General features: G+C 49.6%; 1 protein-coding gene across 1 annotated transcript in view; it reads right to left on the reverse strand.

The window, feature by feature from the left end:
- Positions 1-21,902, reverse strand: part of LARGE1 (LARGE xylosyl- and glucuronyltransferase 1) — a gene marked incomplete at its 3' end in the record, with an annotated part of 588,892 nt that overhangs the window by 36,185 nt on the left and 530,805 nt on the right. The window contains exons 11-12 of the mRNA XM_082850531.1: positions 9,403-9,566; positions 207-485 (exon numbers count right to left, since the gene is read on the reverse strand). Coding sequence (XP_082706657.1) covers positions 207-485; positions 9,403-9,566 — 443 coding nt within the window. The remainder of the gene's footprint in view (positions 1-206; positions 486-9,402; positions 9,567-21,902) is intronic.

A 21,902-nucleotide genomic window follows, 5' to 3' on the forward strand; every position in this document is an offset into this window, starting at 1 on the left:
TCGTAAAAATACAGACACTTGATAGCCTAACCGCCCCTCCAAACCCGGCAGTCAGGGGCCATTTATCTATGGGTGGACTTGGGCAGGTGCTCTCCCCTTCTGGGTCTTGGCTGACCCATTGACAGAGGGAACACTGGACTAGACGACGATCCTAAGGGGGGTTTTGGCCCCAGCACTGCCCGCGCCTGAGCCCCATGGGTCCTCACCTGAGGTACTCATAGAGTCCGTACATGGGCAGGAAGTCGATGTCGGACAGGAACATGTAGGGCGTGCCCACGTGCTTCATGGCCACGTTGCGCAGCAGGTTCACGGGGTAGAACTGGCCCTCTTTGTACACGATGTGGTAGGCCACGTTGTGGCGGCCCATGAGCACCTCCGAGCCCTGTGCGTAGCGGAGGAACTGCTGGGCCTCGGCGTCCGACAGGTAGAGGGCCAGGCTGATGGGCCCCTCCCAGTGCTTGCAGATGGCCTCGAGCATCTGGAGCCTGCAAGAGACGGGACACCTGACCCATCCGCGCATGCGCGGGCCTCATCTGCATCTACAGGTGTCATCTGCGTATCCGCGCGCATCGTCCTGTCCGCTAGCCTGGGGCTGGGGAACCCCATCTCCATCCACAGTTGGTCAGTCAGCTCCAAATCCAAACCCCTGCTCTAAATGTTAATCACTGTGTGATGGAGGCCAATAACCAAACCTCAGTTCCTTTATCTGTAAAGTGGGCACAATACCACTCACCTTTTTGTGTCCAGTGTTTGAATGCTTCCACCCAGAGGGGTGATATGGAGAGAGTCACATCCCACTATACTAAGCTTTTTCTTTTCAGACTCCTCTTTTCAACAGTGGGTGGGAAAAAATACAGTAAATGATGTAAAGATCCCTTTCCAGCCTAAAACTCCTATACCTTTCCTTCTCCCTCAGCAAAGGTGTACAGCAGCCCTCCCACTCTCCTGAAGCAGGGGCCAGCCATAGGAGATTTAGCCAAACTGAGTTACAAGGAGCATTAAAACAACCAGTACAAGCAAGAGTAATAATAACCACAATCACTGACTCATTACTATGCACCAGACACTTCCCAGAATTCTCCCCCAAGCCCTGTGCCCCATCTGTCAGTTCCCCCATTTTCCTGATGAAGGAATTGAGGCTCTAGATGTCCAGTCAGCTTTGGTTCTTGGACTTGCACCAAATGTGTGTGGCTAGCTTTCTGGATAGGACTTTGAAGACAGTGAGAAGATAATACTCTTGGGTGTCTGGCAAAGGCGAGGAAAAGAAAACATATGAATGTTGGGGACAAAAGTGAGCCTGGGGTGACGGCGTCTTCATTTTTCAGAGCGCGTATTGCTCCAGGGCACCAGGCAATTTTGCAAGGCTACCGGAGAGGCGCTGAGCCAGAGAGAGTGAGGGTGGGGTGGGAACACAGCCCAGAGAAAAAACCGAAAGATGCTCCCAACCAAGAGGGTTCTGCAAAAATGTTTGAGGAGAAATCTATAAAAATGTCCCCTCCCCCCACTGCCCAGAAGCATTAGCAGTGCCTGGTACATAAAATCTATGGTTAAGAAACAGCAAAAGCCTATTTCAATTTTCCCTACCCAGCAAGAGGTACATAATCAAGTAGGCTCCTGGTCAGAATGGCCACTTTATTCGGACAATTGGCAGGAAATAGATTCCATGCATTTCCGTGCTTCTAAACAAAAGAAAATGGGCACACCTATCTTGTGTCAATGGCTTTCCTGATGGACTTTCAGTTTCCTCTCAGTTAATTCTGTGAATCGGTATTTCCTGGATTTGCTTCCTCTTTCACTAAGGAGGATTAAGATATTCATCAGGGTAAAATGCCCCCCATTTCTCATACTTTATAGCACTTGTTAATCAAACTGACCCCAGCCGGTTTTGAAAGAGGCACTACATTCTCCACAATGCTTGATTTCACTGAAATTTGTGTTCGGCCTCTGCTACAAGGGCCCTGGTTTCTGCTGGGCTCTTGAGAATCTGGGAGTTTGAATTATCCCACCTGCACCTCAGTTGCACTGTCTGCAAAATGGGAGGACTCTGCACTTGGATGGGAGCGATGTTTGTACCAATCCTTTAAGATTTGGGGAGTACAGGGCAAGGGTAATTTCTAGTATGTGGACGTCAGCGTTAAAGGGAGTGGATGCGGGAGGCATGTCTGACCGAGTGTGAAGAGAGACCAGCTTCTGCTGTGGATCCTCCCACTGACCTGGTTTTGGACTCTGTGTCCGAGTTTCCCGAGCAGGGAGCAGGCCCTGCCTGGTCCAGCCCCGTCCTCCCACCGCTGAAAAGTTCAGAGTGAAAACAGAGACACAAAATACTTAGGGTTCTCAGGAGAGAGGGGCTGCCGATGTGACAAACATCATATCCATGCAGACTCTACAGGAAATGGTGCCAGATGTTCCAAAGAAACTCACCGAGTGAAAACGCATCATGGCGCCATCACTTCTGTCTCTCTGCCACTAGCTCCAGTCTCTCTTTTCCCTTAAAACCAAGCTCTCTGCCAGGACCCCAACAACAGTCAAACAGACAAACTGAGCGAGTTCATCATAATGATGATGATACGTAAAGTGTGATCACGATACAATAAGTCTCTACCATGTATCTGTTGCTCACAGCGTGCCAACACATTTTGGCTGTTGTCCAAAATGTAAATGTAAATTTGTAACGTTTACAGTAATGCTATAAACATAGTGGAGATTCTCAATCACTGTTTTACAGGTGAGGAAGCTCCAGGAGGTGAAATGACTTCTTTCAAGTCACACAGCTACAAAGTGGAGGGGCTGGATTCGCACCCAGGTCTGACCCCAGTGCCAGGGATCCAGACCACTGCTCAACACGAACTGGCTTTTGGCTGAGAAAGAGGTCCCCAGATATCTTCCCATCACCTGTTTCCCCAAACAGGAATGTGTTCCGACCTTGGTGTCAGCTTCCCTCTAGTCCTTCCTCCTTCTCCTTGGTCTCTCTTGGAGTCCAAGATCCCTCAGTCTCTCCATCCTTCTCCTGGTTGTTTCTCTCCACACCTGTTCCCTAAGGTCTGTCCCTGTGCAGTTCCTGTTGAGTTTTGCGCCGAGTCTATCTTTGGTGTCTTAACGTAGGAAGACAAAGGCTCTGGCGCAGCAAGGACCTGGGCCCACGGAGAGTGTTTCAAGAGACAAAGATTAATTCAAAAAATGGGTAATTCCTACCCGTTTTGGAAAGAATCTTTGAGATTTTTAGTCTGATTATAACATTGTTATGATGAAAGGCCTCAGCCTCAGAGAGGAGCACGACCTGCTGAAGAGGACACCGTGTACGAGAGGAACGGCTGACGCGAGGACCCCCTGGTCCCGTGCTCTCTCCCCTCCCCCACAGAGCCCGCCATCGCTTCATGCCGGGAAGAGGACGGCAAAGGCTCAGGAACGGCCAGAGATATTGTCTGCAAGACCTAGAAAGCAGCAGGGCTTCCCCCAGGGAGGCCTACTGAGACAGGAAGCCCCAGACAGTCTGTGTAGGTGAAAGGGAGCAGGCAGGGAGATGGCTGATTCGAAACCTAAAAGACCGGGGTTGGAAGGAATTCTAGAATGTCAGTTGGCCAAACAGCCTGGGCAGGTGGCCACTCAGTCTCTGCTGGAATGGGGAACCCACTCCCTACAAGGCAGACAACTCCAATCTGGTACACAGGGCAAGGCAGGCTGCAGGGTACAGAGGGCAACTGTGGGTTCTGGGCTCAGGCAGAACTGGGTTTGAACTCTGACCTGTGTCAGTATCTCTGGGCAAGTGACAATAGTTCTTTGAGCTTCCACTTCCACATATGCATAGAGGGGATAATAATACCTTTGTCGACGACAAAATGCCTACAAATTCCTCTCCCGCTATCCATCTACACCTTTTGGTAATACCCTCTGCCACACTGATTCTCGGCAGGCCATGGGACATGCTTTGGGCCATGGGGCATTGGCAACATGACACAGGCAGGGGCGCTGAAAAGGGCTTGTGTGGTGGGGCTTGCCCGGAGCTGCTCTCGGAACCTTGCGAGCGCCGCTGTGTGAACAGCCTGCTTACTCATGACTCTCAAGTGTCTGTCACAGGGCTGGATGTGCAGCAGGCACTCGTACATGACAGCTGTGATTTCCTCCTCACGTTCAACTCCTCCCTTTGGAACACGTGGTCCTCCAGCAAATATCCTGTGAGTATGTGCAATGTGCAGGCATTGTCCCCAGAATGAACGAGAAAGACAAGGTTCCTGCACTTCTGGAGAGAAGAAATAAACCAAGGTAAGTTCAGAGTGAACTGAGTGTCAGAGGGGCAACAGAACAGGAAACAGGATAAAGAGGGACGGTGAGGGCAGGCCTGCAGGAGAGGTCAGTGTGAGCCCCGGATAATGAGAAGGACTGGCCTTGAGAAAGCCTGGGTGGAAAGCTTTCCAAGAAGAGGGAAGAGCCCTTGGGATACAGAGTTTAGCACGCTCAAGGAAGAAGAAACAGGACCAGTGTGGATGGCACATAGGCAAGTGAGGGGCAGAAGGAGAGGCTTTGGGGGCTGGGCAGGTGCCGGGTCAAGGTCACGGTGGACAGCTCTAATACTGTTCTCAAGGCACTGAGAAAGCATGATTGACCAGATTAAGATCGCCCTGGCTGTTGCGTGGGGAAAGGAGTAACTTTCACTCTCTAGAACGATGCTTTCCCAGCTTCAGCTGGCTCAGGATCACCTGGGAGGCTTATTACAACCCAGATCCCTGGGACCCACTGTAGAGATTCCTGTTCGGCAGGCCTGGGATGGGGTCCGTGCATCTGTGTTCTAACAAACTCCCAGAAGATGCTGTGCTGCCGGCAGAGGGATGGGACCTACAGGATGGGACCCCATTAGCTCAGCTCACGTTCCCTTTCCCCCGCTTGCAGAAAACAGAGAGAAGGCCCGTCAGCCACACGATTCCCTGGAACTGTAGCTGGTACTTCAAGGACTTCATCCAAGGAGCAGGAAACCGAGCAAGCGTCTCCCGGCCAGGTGGCAGGGATGCTGCGATCAGGATGCCTCCTAGCCAGCCCGCTTTGTCCTTTCAACCATTCTCGTCCGCTGCTGGGATGGGAGGGAAGCTTCCTGAGCGAGCGCCTGTGTGAGGAGCAGCCCTCCCAGCTCCACAGCTGCAGCAGGCAACGTTCATTCTTTCTGAACGGAATTCTAGAGGGAGCTGGGCACGGGAGCCTGCACGCTGCCTCCCCTAATTCGTTGTGGCACTCACGTAGGGCCTACTTCTGACTCAAAGGTTTACAAACACACCCGAAATGTTTCTTCAATTAAAAATCAATCCAGCAGGCACCAGTCAGCCTGCAGCATCATAACTGGATATGTGGGATGGCGGCGTGGAAGGAGGAATTTCTGCCGTCTTCATCCACCTGTGCGGCTGCTTTAGAATTTTTGATTATGTCCCGCTAAGTGTCTCTTGCTAGGGTGTGGAATTCCTTGGGTTCTCTGAGGTAGTGTCTGGATGGCACTACTTGTCACAGCGTGTCAGGGGATCACACGCCTGCCGTGCTGGGGGATGTGTGTGCTCTGAAGGGAAGGCGTCTGAGGTTAGTGTTTGCAGCAGATGTGAGAGGTGCCGGGGCTTTCTTTCAAGCCGGCTGGGAGGGGAGGTCCTGCCGGGTTTCCTGCAGCCCAGGCTGGATGCTTCGGGCTGGCCACAGAAAGAGGGGCTCTGTCCTGTCTGTATTCCTTTGTTAATAACAAGCGTATCCATAAGGATGGATTTGAGTTGTTAATAATTAAAAACGTTTGTCTTCTAATTGTTTGTAAATTCCGGGTAGCAAATGCCATAGCCAGCATAAGGGTGAAAAACATTAAGGAAAGTGTGCTAACATTCGTGCCCACGTGCTAATCACGGGGCACTTTGCAGCGTCTCACTTTATAAAACCCAGACAGCAATCTGTGAACTTGACGATATTACTGCCACTTCATAGGTAAGTAGAGTGAGGCTCAAACAGCCTGAATAACTTGCCCAAATTCACACGGTTAGGAAGTGGTGCAACTCAACTTCGAACCCAAGTCTTCCTCTCTTTCTTTCTCCCCTACATCACTTTCTCTCTCCTAAATACCTACCATGTGCAGATGCTGTGGTCAGAGAACACAGACCTAGCAAGTACTGACTGAATGTAAATATGTCCCAGGGCTTTCCCAGAGATTCTCACATCTTCACCTGAGTTTGCAGGTGACCACTGGCTACTGATCTTGATGAAGAATATCTTGGTGACAAGCTGAATGTACGAATAGCAGTCGTGAACGTGACCAAGGAAAACCAGGATGCTCTGATGGGAACCTGGGATCACCTGGAACTCACTCACCTGGCCAGATCATAGTATCTGGACTTCAGGTGCCTCGTCTGAGGGGACTGAGATACACTTATGCCGCCTGGAGAACAGAAGACCCATCTAGACCATCATGCAGCACGAGTATTAAGGATTAGGTTTTGTTTTCATTTTAAACGGCACAGAGGAGAAGGAAAAATAAACGTGAAGAGCGACTGTTATGGCGGGTGACTTGCTGTGGCGCTTGGCGGGGAAGGGTGTGCACACCCAGGCTGCTAAGGAAGGGGAGGGGTGACTTGCGACACTGGTCTAGGCCAGTCCCTCATGGGGCCTCACTGGGAGCCTGGCAGGTTTGAGCTGGAAGGGCTGCCCACTTCTCCCGGTTTCCCCAAGCCCTGCCTACCTGGCCGAGATCTTTTGCTCTCCTCACCCTCACCCTGAGCACAAGCACCTAAGCTCTAACTGTGTGTGCCCCAGAGGGCCTGGCATCCTCTCCATCCTGTGGATATGCTGCACGCTCTACCTGGGGGCTGGCAGGGGGCTCCTCTCCCTACGAGCCTTCTACTGTCAGTCCACTCAGCCTCCCTCGGGGACATGCGCTCTCTCTTCCTTTCTCTGCCCCGGCCAGGATGCGGGCTCCTCCTGGAACATCCGTCTGTGGTCAGAACCTGTTCCCCGCCTGTGCCCGCCAGACTTCTAAGCTGGCCCCAAGACTCCTGCCCCTGCCCTGGTGTATCACCCTGTAGCAACCCTCTCTTGTGTGCGAGCGGGACCTGGGAATACGATGGGATATTACTCCTGTGACTAACAGACTGGAGAGATTCTCCTGCTGGCTTTGAAGAAGTAAGCTGCTATGCTCAGAGGGCCACACGGCTAAGACCTGAGGGTGGCCCCCAGGAGCTCAGAAGGACCCCAGCTAACAGCCAGCAAGGAAACGGGGACCTCGGTCCTGGAGCCGAATCCTGCCAAAGCCTGAATGAGCTTAGAAGTGCACTCTGACTCCGAGACGAGACTGCAGCCCAGCCAACACCTGGATTTCAGGCCTCAGACCCCAAGCAGAGAACCTGCTAACACACATCCAGACTCCTGACCCAGACACTGTCAAAGTAAAAAAAAAAAAATGTGTTTCTAAAGCTGCCAAATCCGTGGTGATTTATTACACAACAACGGAAAACGAATACATGGTCTGAACTCTGAATACACTACATATTCCTTGAAGGCAGGAACAGGGTTACGTAGCCCCAGCCCCACAAGAGGCTGGCACGGGATTCTAATAGATGCTTACACAGTATCTTGAGAAAAGTGAGGCCACGGGAAGGAAAGACCTCTCCTGAGATGACACAGCAGGGCAAGGACCCAGCTGGAGCCAGAAGCTCTGTGCTTGTCCTTATCCCGTTTGGTCTTTGTTACCTGTTATGGTCAGCAAGTTCTCTGAGTTTCTGTACAGGTGTCCCGGAGGCTGTGCATCTCCAGGAAACCACTAGCCATGAAGCCATTTAATTCTGTGAGCCGTCATTTGCTAATAAGCAGAGGGACTCACAAAGCAAAAAGGAACCTGCTTCCACAGCCGCTCTCGGCACGCATCATTCCCGGCTGCCTCCGGAGGCAAGGTCGCCCTCACTCTCCCGAACTCCCAGACTGCTTCCTGTCCGTGAGCCTTTTCGTGTCCCAGTGCTGTTCCTTGGTTTGTTCACTCATTCTTCAATCACTCATGACTAATCACAAGTGACGTTTATTGAACACTTGCTAAGTGTGCCACGTCCTGTCCTCAGCACGTTGCAGGCGTTAACTCATTTAATCCTAACACGACCCCATGGAATCTCATCCACAGGCTGGACAGGCATCTCCAAAGTGGCTCAAAGACAGAATGAGAGACCATCAAACTCCCTTCCTAATTGTGGGAGTCGAGGGGGAATGACATGAAGGGAACTAGGGCAAGGGCAGCCACTGTGGACATCAGTAAATCAAAGAGGAAGCTGGTTAGCCGAGGTGCGCACAAGGCACATAGGACGGCCAGGTACAGAAACACTGCAGAGCCCTGAAAGGCTTTGAATCCATTCACCTCCTGGCAGCCAGAGAGATGTTTTCAAAAATATAAATTACAGCATAAAACTTTGTGAAATTTCTACAATAGGTTCTCAACCACGTTTAGAATAAAATCCAAATATTTCATGAGTTTCTAATGTTTATAAACTTAGCCTCATGCAACTTTCCCCTCAAGCCCCCTCTCAAGCGATGCTTCAGCCACACTGGTCTTCTATCAGGTGTCTGAATGCACGAGGCCCTTCCTACTGCAGGGCCTTTGCACTTGCTCTTTTGTCTGCCTGGAAAACTTTTCTCAGCAACTCACCTACCTAACTCCTTTTCTCATCCTCAAGTCTCTGCAGAAATGTCCTCTCCTTAGAAAGACCTCTCCTGACCATGCCACCTAAAGAAGGTCTCTCCCTTGACATCGATAATATGTGTGTCATCCTTCAAAGCACTTACCACAATTATAATCATTCGACTTAATTATTTACTGTTTTTATACCGCTAGTCCCATTTTCTCAATGCTGGCTGCACATGGCAAACTCAAAACAATTCAAGGCCTCCACCCCACAAAGATTCTTACTTAACTGGTTTGCAACGGAACCTGACCATGAATTTGTTTTAAAAGTTCCTCAGGTGATTCAATTTGTCCCCAGTCGAGGTTGAGAATCAGTGCAACAGACCATACGCCACATGAGGGCAGGGATCACGTCAGTACTTCCTGATAAAGGCTCCAGGAGTGATGCTTGCATCAACACGTAAATGAGGAAAACAAACAGAACTGCTTTCCAGCAGCAACTGTGGGTCCAGTCCATGTGTTTCCCTATAATACACTCCCCCTTTCCTTGAGGTAATGTGAGTAGAGCTCTATTTTTTTAGAATCAATTCTTCACCCTCACAAACAACCAGCACCATCAGGAGACAGGAGCCCTTGGTTCTCAGTGCTGGAGAGGGGATGAGACAGAAGCCCTATCTTAGCAGGCTTCAATGTTCTAAGCCTGTGAGGCCACCTCTCCCTTCTCCATTCGACTGGGTGAAGGGCAGCAGCAAGGGGACTGTGTGGAGCGTGAGGGCCCGTCTGCTTACCTGTCCATGGAGAGCTGAGCAACCAGGGTGACGTCCGTGTTGTCTGAAGTGGGCTCATACTCGTAGTGCAAGAAGTACAGGTGGGTTCGGTGGACGGTGAAACGCTCTCGCCGGAACTCATAACACAAGTCGTCCTCATCCAGCTCAGAGAGCTGCTTCTGGAGCTGAAAGGTAGGCAAGAGGGCTTGGAAACGAGAAGAAAATCCCCGAGGGGCCTGCCTGTTGTGCCCTGTCCTCCCCTGAGTTTGTTACCCATCGGACCTTACTGATGGGCCAATCCGAGAAGGACAGGATCCTGTTTTCATTTTCCTCTGCAATTTAATCTGATTTCAAAGAGGTGACGATAAAGGGCAGCTGCCTCACCCTCTGAGGAATGAGACGCTCTGAGCCAACAGTGATGGTGGTGGCACTGACAAATGCATAAGCAACCACGAAGTCCTTATACAAAACAAAAAACGTTTTCCTTCATGACCCAGCACAACAATTTCAAATAACAGGGGGGAACTGTCGTCTATGAACAGAGTAACGGGAACCAAATGGAGCAGTACCTTTGTGTGACCTGGCGCTTTTCTCTCTCCAGAGCTACAGATTTCAATCTCTGTACCAGGTATTGGAGAGAAAACGCAAACCCATAAACGAAACAAAACATTTTTTCTTTTCATTTCATCCAAGTTTAATCAGTCTCAGTACCCACTCTTCTTCTCCCTCTCTTCTAAGGCTCTGACATCTTTTACTTTATTAATCTGCTTGTAGGAGTTCTTTACTTACCTCTCCTATTCTCCTTCCTACCCAACTAGCGAAAGAGTGAGCTGTCCTGCTAACAGGGAACTAGGAACTTAGCACTTCACATAAGCAGGTGCAGATATACAGGTTTCCAGATCTGCCGATATACAATATCCCTCCCAGGCAGGTGGGGCTGACTGTGCTGCCTTATAGGTGAAAAATTGCAACGAACAAGTAAAAGAACTTCGACAGTTATGGAAATTCAATCAGTGGACGTGCGGTAGCAGAATGGATGGGCTGGGAACAGGGAGGAGAGAACTTTTTCGGGTGATGGGAATGTCTTACGTCATGCTCAGAGTGATGGTTACCTGGGTGTACACATTTGTGAAAATACATGTACACTCAGAACGGGTGGATTTATCATATGCAAATTGTATTTCAATAAAACGTATTTAAAGAAAATAATAATTTGCCAAAGGTCACATGGTTGCTTCCAATATTTCTTCTGTTACATGAACCTTGTCCATCACATGATGACATATAGTTGAATATAGATTAAACTTCACATGACTAGAGTTAAGAGCTGAATGCAACAGAACATTTTTCCAAAAAGAAGATATATAAAATCTCTAAACCAACAAGAAAATATATTCACTCACTCCTTTATGACCTATCAGTTAAGACCACTGCTTTGAACTAGGTGATATGCTATGATTATTCTTTTGTCTACAGTTCCAATGATTTTACTGTTAAGGTCAAATGGATTTTCCTTCTTTATTCTCTACCAGTAGTTCAAAATCATGGTAAATTTTTGTTTGCTTTATATTAAGACCATGCTGATCTTGTAATGTTTGTGTCTGTATTTCTGAAAAAAGACTTTTGTCTTTTTTGTTTAATATTTTGTTTTTTTTAATAAATTTATTAAAAAAAAGAAGACCACTGCCTTGACAGGTTAAGCTCTGATATTATTTCTCAAGATGTGTGCTGACAGCTGACTGCATTAAATGCTCCAGTTTCTTCACTGCCCCCTCCCCCATATCCTTCCCCTTTGTCATGTGACCTTTGGTGCTGCCCACTACAGAGGCAAAGCCGATTTCTCTAATCCTTGAATCTGGGCCGGACCTGTGACTTGCTTTGGCAGACAGAATGGAGGGGAAAGCCCCAATCCTGAGGCTAGGGCTCGAGAGAAAGTGTATGCTTCTTGGGAAAATGCCTGGCTAGCCTGCTGGGGGAAGAGAGACAGCTGGAGCAGAGTGGAGTCTCCCCAGTTGCCTATCACGTGAGCAAGGCTGACCAAGGTCAGCAGAGCTGCATCCATAAACACTTCTCACGGCACACCACTGAGGTTTTAGGGGTTTGGACCACTAGATAACAGGCAGTGTCATTGGCATTTTGTGTGGGGTACCTTTTCACTGGGTGAGTCTGTCCCACATACCACGGGGCGGTTGGTTTCCAGGGCCCCAGCCCAATAAATGTTCGCAGGATTCTCCAGACGGCTGTGTACAACTCCAAGTGCACCCATATGTTCCCAAAGGCCACTCGGGGAACTGGCTGTGATCCAAGTGATCTATGAGAGTTTTCAGCTATCTTTGACATTTTTAACCTTTAAGAAGGATGCGATCAGGGATATCCTTCAGCTTTTCAAGTCCAATTCGATGTCCTTGCCTATTTGAAGATTCCCTCTATGCCAGCAGGGTAACTACTTGAAATAAGGCTAGGAGCTGGAACTCTCATTCCACCTAAGATCCTAGGAGCCAGGTGACGCCTTCTGGCCTGCAGGACTAAACCCAGATCCTCACTGACAATCGTGTGCTCTCTCTCTGACCCATCAATCCCCACATACTCTGCCTTACACCAACGGTCTTCCCTCTGCTCCCCAAACCTGCATTCCCTCCCACGCCTCCGTGACTTGGCCCATCTTCCCTCTCTGCCACACCCTCCCTCACCTCAACCACTCTTCCCCACCTGCGGACTTTCTATTGACCTTCAAGATTCAGCTTAAATGGTACCTTCTCTGTGAAACCTTTATGGGCCCTGCCAGGCAGGGCTACTCCATTTCTTCTCCGTGCTCTAAGAGCACTGAACCCGTAATTCCACCAAAGCACTTGCTAGTTTGAACTGAAATTGTTTAAGAGCAACTTCCCTGGCGAGACTGTGACACTTCACCATTGTCCCCAGCCCCGTGCCCACCGCAGGACAGGTGCTCAATACGCGTGTGCTGTGTGCATGAGAAATACCTACCGCACACAAGAAGGCTGCGGCCACTGAAGTTAAGGTCTGTCCGTGTCATTTCCCTTTTGTATTCTCTAACGTTATGCATAGAAGCTTGTCATTCTTACGCCCACCACTGGCTCCTATATTCGCAGTTTGAGGGTCTGTGACGGCTGAAAAGGTTGTGTCCAGCAAACAAGCATGTGCCGGGCTCCGTGCAAGGTGCTAGGTGTGCTTGACTTCTTGTCCTTAGAGCCATCCAGTAAGGCATGTGTCAAACCCTCACTTGACAGTGGAGGAAACTGTTTGGAGATCTTGAGATCACCCAGGGAGGTCGAACTTGGGTCTCTGTCCCTGGACCACCAAGCTGCCTCTCCAGAAAAGATGCTTGTTTAGCCTCAGGTCAAGAAACAGACACAGGACAGGGGCTGAGGTTACTGCTTCGATCCCAATCCTGTCCGTGAAATCTTGGGAGAGTGGGTGAATCATTTAACCCTTCTGAGCCTCAATTTCCTCACCTGTAAAATGGAGATAATAACAGTAGCTACCTCAGGGGATTCCAGGAGACGCCGCATATGAAGAGCACAGTGTTTGGAGGGACTCAACAATGTCGTCTATTATCGTGGTTGTGATCACAATTAGGAAAGGGAGACTCCTGGGCTCCCAGAGACACCTAGGTGGACGTGTGCTGAAACGTCACCTGAAGGAGATGGCATGGCAAGGGTCTGGAGGGCAGGGGAAGAGGGGCTGGATAAGGCTGGGTCACCTTCTGTTTCATGAGTGTCAGAGAGAGTCCCAATGTCTTTCTCCTTGAACTCAAATATGCCTGGAAGTTGCAGTGTTGTCTGCCAGGAGGAAACGGAACCAACCGACACCCACCTTCCCTTTCTCACCCACCCTGCTGAAGAAAACAAGTAATTACTGCCCCTTAGAGAATAAATGTCCGTCAAGTTCTTTGCAAAAGCAGGGCTGTTTGGTGGGTATTTGTTTTGTGTTGTATTTTTAATATGCTGATAAGAGTGCATGGCTTCCAGTCCAGTGAAGAGAGAGAGGGAGCCTGTGAGGATGTGTATGCATGTCCGTGTGTGAACACGGCCAGACACCTGCGTGTGGAGCAAAGCGTCTTTCTTTGATGAGGTTTCGAAAAAGTTTATCCTCATCACATGAGAAAGGAAATTAGTGACCAGAACATGAGAAATGCGTGTGTTACGGGGTTCTCTCTTCCCCCTTAGCCTTACACTGGCAGTACCCTTGAGTTGGGGAAAATGACATTCCAAGGTAAATAGCTCCAAGAGCCATGTTCTGGAAAGCGCCCATAGCGTGGGCTCCTAAAGGCAGGAACTGTATCCCATCCATCTCTGAATACCCTGAACCCAGAACACCTAGTGCATCTTGAGTGCCCAGCAAGACTCTGTTGGATACACTCAGAGCCACAGCATGTTAAGAAAGGAAGAGTGACCAATGAAAATGCTCCTAGAGCTACCAAAGTATGGCTGCCCTAGCTGGGAGGGTCTACCAGCAGTCCCGGGGGATAAGGCGCCTCCATCTATGAACTTCACGGTACCAACATGGTTCAATGGCAGCCACATCCCCAGGTCACCTGTGGCCATCACAGTGCTCAACGGATAGGATCTAGGTAACACTGCCATTTACCAACCGCACTGGGTACTGTGGAAAGCACAGCAGGTATGAGGTCAGACATAAAACGTCAGTGTCTATTGGACTCTGGACCAAATAGATGTCTTCCTTGAGCTTTAATATTATATTGATCATCAACCTGGTGGCTCTGCACCTCTGCTCTAATATGGACTGAGCACCTACTGTGCGCCAGGTGTAGTGCTAAAGCAGGTGCATTGCTTTACTAATTTAATCCTTCAGCACAGAGCTCCGTTTTACGAGAGAGGAAACTGAGGCTCAGAAGGTGTCCATAATCTTCCAGTTACAGCTAGAGAGCAGCAGTCTGGACTGTGAATCCAGTCTTTGGACCTCACACCAGGGACATCTCACAACACAATCACTTCTCTCCTGGCGGATGGATGTGAGGATCAAATGAGCTGGTGGAAGACACAACGCTGTGTGAACAAAGCAGGCCATAAAAATGCACATGCAGTAAGATTCCAATACAGCAAAAAGACGAACAAACCAACCCCACACAGAAACAGACCAAAGGGAACACGTTACAATGTTAACAAAGCTTTTCTCTGAGCGGTGGATTCACAGATGAATTTTATTGGCTTCTTTATACTTTTCTGTACTTAAGTAATTCCCTGCAATTTTCTCAAATGAGCTAATGCATGTACAAGTGCTTTGTAAACTGTAGAGTTCTACACACACCTCAGCGATGTTATTATGATCGCATTATGTACCTTTTCAAATTCTAATCTAGGACTGCTCATCATTGCTGACTGCATGGCTGATGTTATCCCAAGGAGGAGACTAGAGCAGCTTGAAACCTGCCTCTTTTTCACCCAGGTAATCTCTCCAGGGAGATGCTGAGCTGGAAGGCAGGGCTGGGGTGACTTGGGTTAACAGGGTCTGAATGCTACCGCCACTGCCCACTCCAGCCACGTGGGGAGCAGGGGCCCCTGACAAGCAAGTCACAGAAACAAAAGACAGATTCCTCCTGAGATAAAATGCATTTGCTCAGTTGCTTCCTTGGGCAGCCAGCTGAGGCACAGGGAGATCTGGACTTAAGGGCAAATGACCTTAAAGCAGTTTGCATTTATTTCCTCCCATCCTGAAGGGCAGTGGCCTAGATTGACCTCTGAGCTGCCAGAGATGATGGCTGGTCCTGCCTGAGGACTCAGATGGGTGGGAAGTGTGTCCCTGGGCTCCGGCCTGATGGACTTCTCTGCTCGAAGTCAGGAAAAACGACATGGAGAGATTATAGGGATAAGTGGACACTGAGGCCTGATTCCTCTGACCCTCATGTTCCACGTGACCTTGAGCAAGTCATTTCTCCCAACAGCAAGACAAAGAGTTCTGGCTTCAAGGATCACGTCCTCACTAGGCCAGGTAAGGGCTGAGAGCCCTGTGGGCACTTTCTCATTAACACTCATGGTCACCGTGGCTTAGAGACCACCAGCAGTCCAGGTCTATAAAGAAAGCCTTAGCCACTTGTTCAAGGTCACACAATGAATGAACAGAGTAGCCGAGATTCACATCCAGGTGTCTCTCCTCCAAGTTCTTGTACATAATCAAGTCACTACGATGCCGTGTTCAGCAGTCTCTGGGGATCTTTCTAGTCTAATGCCAGACGGTTCTGTGACTGCAGAGGACTGAATCACGTGCTTCCCTCGGTGGCAGAGATCTTCTGCTCTCGGGCTGAGTTTCCAACCTTCCTGCAGTGCAGGGGAACCATGTAGCCAAGTCCGCGTCAGTGGAATGTGGGCAGATTCTGGCCACTACAGGTACCACTTTTAAGACTGTCTCACGCACAGTCTTCTCTGTGTCAGCCAGAGCGAGAGCCTCCAGTAGAGGATGCTCTGTGGAGGGCAGAGGCACAAGATGGAAGGAGTCTGGGCCCCGAACCTGGAGAAGAGCTGCCTGCCAATCAGGAACACCTGCTTGAACTTCGTGCGCGTCATAAACTTCCAGTCCGCCGAGTCCATTTTACGGCTGCTTGTGTTACCTTAACTAACACACCTACTTGACCTCTTCCAGCCACTAAGTGATGAAGACAGCACAACGGACCAAGTCAGGAGTCTCTGAGGCCACCCTTTCTTCTTTCGACACCTGTCCTTTGGATGCTTTAGGACAACAGGCAGGAACATCTGATGGATAAGATAACACTCAGGAGTGCTGCTTTACACTTTCAGCTTTCACTTTCAGTGGCCTGGATATCCATTTCTTCATCCGTTCCTCCCAGTGTCTACATGAGACTGGCAGGGCCGCCCATTTGCCCCCAGTTGATGGATGAGGAAACTGGAGCACCAGGGATGTGCACAGAAAAGCTGGGGCTCTAAGTCACGTCTCCTGGAACCTAACTCAGGGCTCTTCCCTGGGGTTTCCATGAAGTGGTTAAGTTTTATTAAACCACGTGGACAGGAAGAGAAAAATTACTAGCTCGCTGGTTGCCTGCTGTGCATATTAATCAACAAAATTCCAGGAACCCAAACCACTGTTTTCCAAGGAAACCAAACCATGGGCCACTTTCATTCTTTCGTGGGAGGGGAGAAGCATGGACCTTAGGACCATTCAGTGACGGTTCAGAGAGGGTCTGCTGAGCACTGACTGAGGCTCTGAGAAAATAAGAAAAAGGCATGGTCTGCTCCCTCCCAGCTATCAGTATTAATGTGTACATTGCACACAATTAACAGTCCCTCATCCTATGCCAAGCCCTGTGCTAGGAATGGGGAATGAACCCATTTCTGCACTTACATTGTTTATACAGTCTGGGTGGGGAAACAAAGAAGTCAGCAATCGTAAAACTGTGTATTCATAATTCAAACAAAACTCAAGGTTGGGGCTTCCCTGGTGGCGCAGTGGTTGAGAGTCCGCCTGCCGATGCAGGGGACACGGGTTCGTGCCCCGGTCCGGGAAGATCCCACATGCCGCGGAGCAGCTGGGCCCGTAAGCGATGGCCGCTGAGCCTGTGCGTCCGGAGCCTGTGCTCCGCAGCGCGAGAGGCCACAACAGTGAGAGGCCCGCGTAACGCAAAACAAAAAACAAAACTCAAGGTTGGGGGGATGTGCTGGGTGCTACACTGACCTAAGCTCCTGACCTGCCTTACCTTACTTAATCCTCATCAAGCCTACCAGGTAGGAATAGTCCTACCTGATTCCCATTTACAGGTGAGAAAACTGAGGCACAGAGAGTTGAGTGGCCTGAAATCCCAAAGGGAGTGTTCCTAACATCTTACGCAAGGCAGTCTCGCTCCAGAGCTGTCCTCTTACCTACCGCACAAGGAGCCATTTAGGGGAGGAAGATTCAGCCAAAAGGAGAAGAGGGCGGGGGCTGTGACTGACAAAGGCACAGGAGAGTCGAGCACCTGGCGGGTTTGGATAGGTGACAACCAGAGCCTAGGTGTGCGAAGGAAGGATGTATTCCTGTGGCCCAGACACACCCTCTGAGTATCTGGACCATGACTCCCACCTCTATCCCCTCTCCTGGCCACCCAGGCAAACACTGTCACGCTTCAGGCTCTGGAACTTAACACGCCATGGAGAGTCACTGGAGGCTGGCCTCGGGCAGCCTGTTGTAGGGCTCTGGACGCCATCCACCCTGGGCTCTGCTGCCCACTGTGTGATTAAAGGGCTGGTGACATGCGGCTCGCACGTGAGAACAATAACGCATTCTGGGGTTTCTCTGGGGTTTCTCTGGGATACAGCTGTTTCCACAGAGCCATCTGTTCCCTGGTAGCTTCTGTTTACATGTGTCTTATTTTTAACGTCTCACGGAGCCACCGTGAGGCCATTGTCTTTTCTTCTTAGTGAGCTTATTTAGCATCAGGGGATGTGACCCCACAGGTGGCCCATCACCCTTGTAGCACGAGGGGGTTGAACGTGGAAGCCCTCATTTCAGAGGTGAGGCAGGGGGCTGAGAGCAGCTGGATGGGAAGGCATCCAGGACGAGCTTTCTGGCCAATACTCGTAAGGAGACCGCCTGTGGCCTGTAGCCCTTCGCATACCTTAAGCCCTTCAACGCACATACCAGCCTGGGCTGGGTTTGTTTACTGACCATTTTACAGGTGGGAAAACTGAGGCTCAGGAAAGGCAAGAGTTATACTTGAAGGCATAGATCTAGTCCTGGGGCCTGGTTTTCTGATTTTAAGTACAGGGCTCTTTCCAGAGTACCACAAATACTTCAAGACAAAGACTTGTAATATGTTCATTGGTTCTACAAAATTTATCGAGCACATACCAGGCAGTCTTTCATAGGCATAAAGATATACCGATGAATGAAACAGACAGACATCCCTGCAGTCCCAGAGCTTACATTCTAGTTGGAGAGACAGAACCAACAAAATAAATAAGTCCAGAATATAATACATCGATGGGTGATAAGTGCTATGGAGAAAAATAAAGGCACGAGCTCTGGGAGATGGGGGTGCTGGGACTGGGGTTAAGTGTTACAACTTTAGATCATGGAGTGTTTTCAGCAGTTGTAAAAAGACTACTCAGCAAGACTGATACCAGTTCCAGAGCTGCCACCAACCTGTCCTCTGATTTCACATTGCTGAGCCTCTGTTTTCTCCTCTAAAAAATAAAGATAATAATAACTACCTTGCAGGGTTCGTAAAAGAATACTGTTCGTAAGAACAGTGATATAAAGTAAAAGCAGCTAGGAGAATCGCTGAACGACTTTTAGTTCCTCTTATATTAATTTTAAATAGGGATCTACATCCACTTGAGGAGCATGGCCTCGGTCAGTCTATGACTTCAAAGTTAGGGCGACCCTGTTTCCAATCATGGCCCCATCATGTAGGCGTTGCTTGATTTTGAGCACGTAACTCATCTCTTCTGAGCTTTGGTTTCCTTAATCTGTGAAAAGTGACTCATAACGTCTCCTTCCCTTGACTGTGGTGAAGATTAAAGCTGCATTTCCCTTTTGCTTTCCCTGCCCGAAATCTCCAATTGTCAAAGGCTAGAAGAAGCAGAGAAAGGTCTTGGAGCAGCACAGAGAGCTCTCCTCATGCAGGAGAGAACAGAATGATGAAGGCCTAGTGCACGGATGCCCGCATCTCCCGTGTTATTGCTTGGGGATTGTTACTGGTTCTCTGGAGTACTGTCTTGGTGAGGATACTGGGGTTGGGGCTGAGCCCAGATGGACAACTGGGGTCATCAATGAGTGATGTCTGCTGTGGGCATCGGATAAGGGAACTCCAAGTCTGCAGACACTTGTCTATTGACTTATAATTACATATAAATGTGAAAACTCATTGGTATCCAGTCTTTTTGCTTTTTTCCCACTTTTTAGGTGTTTGCTATGTTTCATAATTTAACTTCTAACATGCCAGTAGGTAATTCTTTTACCACTGGACTTTCTGACTTCAATCCCACTGGTTTTCCTTTTTTTGGCTGCCACGGGAAGGATGAACAGGGGGTTGAGCCCAGAAAGGGTTGTTCTGAAGCTGATGAAGTGAAAGTGACAGCTGTCAGAAAGGCATCTGCAGGATAAGCAGCAAACAGTCTGAGGCCATTTCCTGCCAGGATAAACAGCATCTTCCCTCCTCTGGCCAATTCCCGCCCCCTCAGCCTACTCAGTGCAACCTTAGTCACTGAAAATTGTCAATTGAGTTTGGTATACTTTGGTTACTAAGGAAGGGCATGTACTTGAGTAAGATTCCCATCCAAATTGGAAAACATCTATAATAACATATATGTTAATGGTTTTGCATTTAGAAAGGTGAGTTTCTCTTATCTGGAACACGCCCTGAGGTAGAGCAACGCACTCTTGATGATAAAGCAGGCTTCTATAGATACAATGCTTGGGGAGAGTTACATGTTTCCGGATAACACGCTCTACGGAAGCTACACTATCTGCCCAGCTGTTGGGGACCACAGAGGGTGTCCTTATTTTTTCCTGCCCCCAAGGACAGGACTCAGATTCATGGATTCTTTCCAGAAGGGGGGATTTTCAACTCAACATGAGGAAGAGGGGGTTAGCATCTGGAGCTTTCTAAGAGTGAACTAAGCTGCTGGAGGTGGTGAGCTCCCTGTCCTTGGGAAGATTCCAGCGGAAACCAGATGTAAGCCTGTTAGAGACACTGTAGAAGGCTTTTTGCACGGATTAGGGGGTAGAGAATACCCACGATTATCCAGCCGTGTTCTGTGGAGTCCCAGAGTTTCTGGGCTACGCTTGAGCAGCTGGGTTGCTGAGGAAAGGGGAGAGAAATGCTAATATACAGAATTCTAGCTTCCACTGTGACTTCAATCAAAGTATAGTAACTAATGCCAAGTGAATGCTCATTGCATTACACAGACTAACTTACTGGTTCCAGGGAGAGATGGCCAGACAAACTGTGGGACAGGAGTGGCAATGTCCCATCAGCTACTGTCATTCTACGCCGCAGCTGGAGCCCAAGCTCTTCCAAACAAAACCATCTTGCTTTGGAGCAAAAGCACCCCAAACAAAGGCTGGGAAATGGGGTTTTCTGCTTCCTAAAGGGTTGAATCCCCCAACCTCCTGAATTCATGCTCCTTCCCTCCCTCTTTTCCTTTTTCTTTTCTCTCTCCCTCTCTCTTTCTGGCAACCAAGACCAACCAAATGGCCTCTCTCTCCCACCCAGAGTCTCCTGCTGGAGGAGACATCTACCTGGGATTGTCTGATCCAGAGCAAATGTGACAGCCCCTTCCATGCTTCATACACAGATTTCTAAGTGACTCTGTAGGTTCATCTCTCTGCCAGGCCTTCCTAGAAAAAAAATCTTAAAATCCCAGAACCCATTCGTGGAACGACAGACTATGATCAGACAGGTTGGGCACTGTGGTTTGCGATAAACCCCCTTCTCAAGGAACACTGTGTTCTGGGTGTCCTATTTTTGGTGATTTAACAAATTATCCGTGAGACACCATGACAAAGGCATCCCTGTCCCCAGTTATTTATCAGATGGTGAACCCAAGGCTCAGAGCATCCAAGTGACCTCTCTGAGGTCCTATGTCCATTAAATGAGCGATCCGGGATGACCAGAGAGCTCACACCCTTATCATCATCATCACCTCCGTGAAGACATACTACTACAAAAATGCACTTGTGCAGCCCTCCACGTGCTCACGTTGGCTTCACTGGAAGCCGAGTATGCCATGCTCGTGTTCACCTCTGGTCTCCACTGCCTGTGCCGCTCCCGCCACTCTCCATGTCTTCTCACTCCTCCTTATTCATCCTTCGAATTTCACCTTCTCCAGGAAGTCTTCCCTGACATACCAGCTCTCCCCTTCCTGTGTGCTCTCAAAGCATCACACTGTCCCGGCACTCATCACACTGGATGACAACCCCGTGCCTGCCTGCATCCCTCACTAGACAAGCACTGTGAGAGTCAGGCTTCGATCTGCACTCGCTCCCCCCCCCAGGATCTCTAGCCCTGCGGCTGGTGACCATTTCAATGACTTATCTGCTGAATGGATGAACGCGTCTTGAGACTTAGACCCTGCCACCAGATCCCTTTCCCATCTGGGATCTGCAGTCCAATGGAGACGTCCCTGACTTGCAGTCTTTGAGACGACCACTAACTGTGCGCTTGTCATAGTTCCAACGACTTCTTCCCCAAAGCTGGGAGCATTCCGCTTTGGGCCAGATACGAGGTCTTCCCCTTTCCCGCTGGCTCTGTTTGCAGATAACACTCAGCATGCTGCGAAGGATCAGGGGTAGAACTCCCCACAGAGACACGGTTCCTGGCTGCGATGTTACAGACTCTCTGCCTGCTCCAGCCCCTGCCGCTGCGGGCCTGCCCGGCCAGAGGCATCTGACTGGCGCAGAGCACAGGGACCTGCCGTCTCGGTTTATGGTTGCCAGCCGCGCTTGCTCCCCTGTCTCAGCGCCCACAAAACAACCCATCTGTCCTCTCCCTGCCCGCGGCCGCCGCCCCTGGTCAGAGCCCCATCACCATCTTTTGGCCTGGGATGCGG

This window comes from Leucopleurus acutus (genome assembly GCF_964270905.1).
Source record: "Leucopleurus acutus genome assembly, chromosome: 11".
In the NCBI taxonomy this organism is placed as follows: Eukaryota; Metazoa; Chordata; class Mammalia; order Artiodactyla; family Delphinidae; genus Leucopleurus; species Leucopleurus acutus.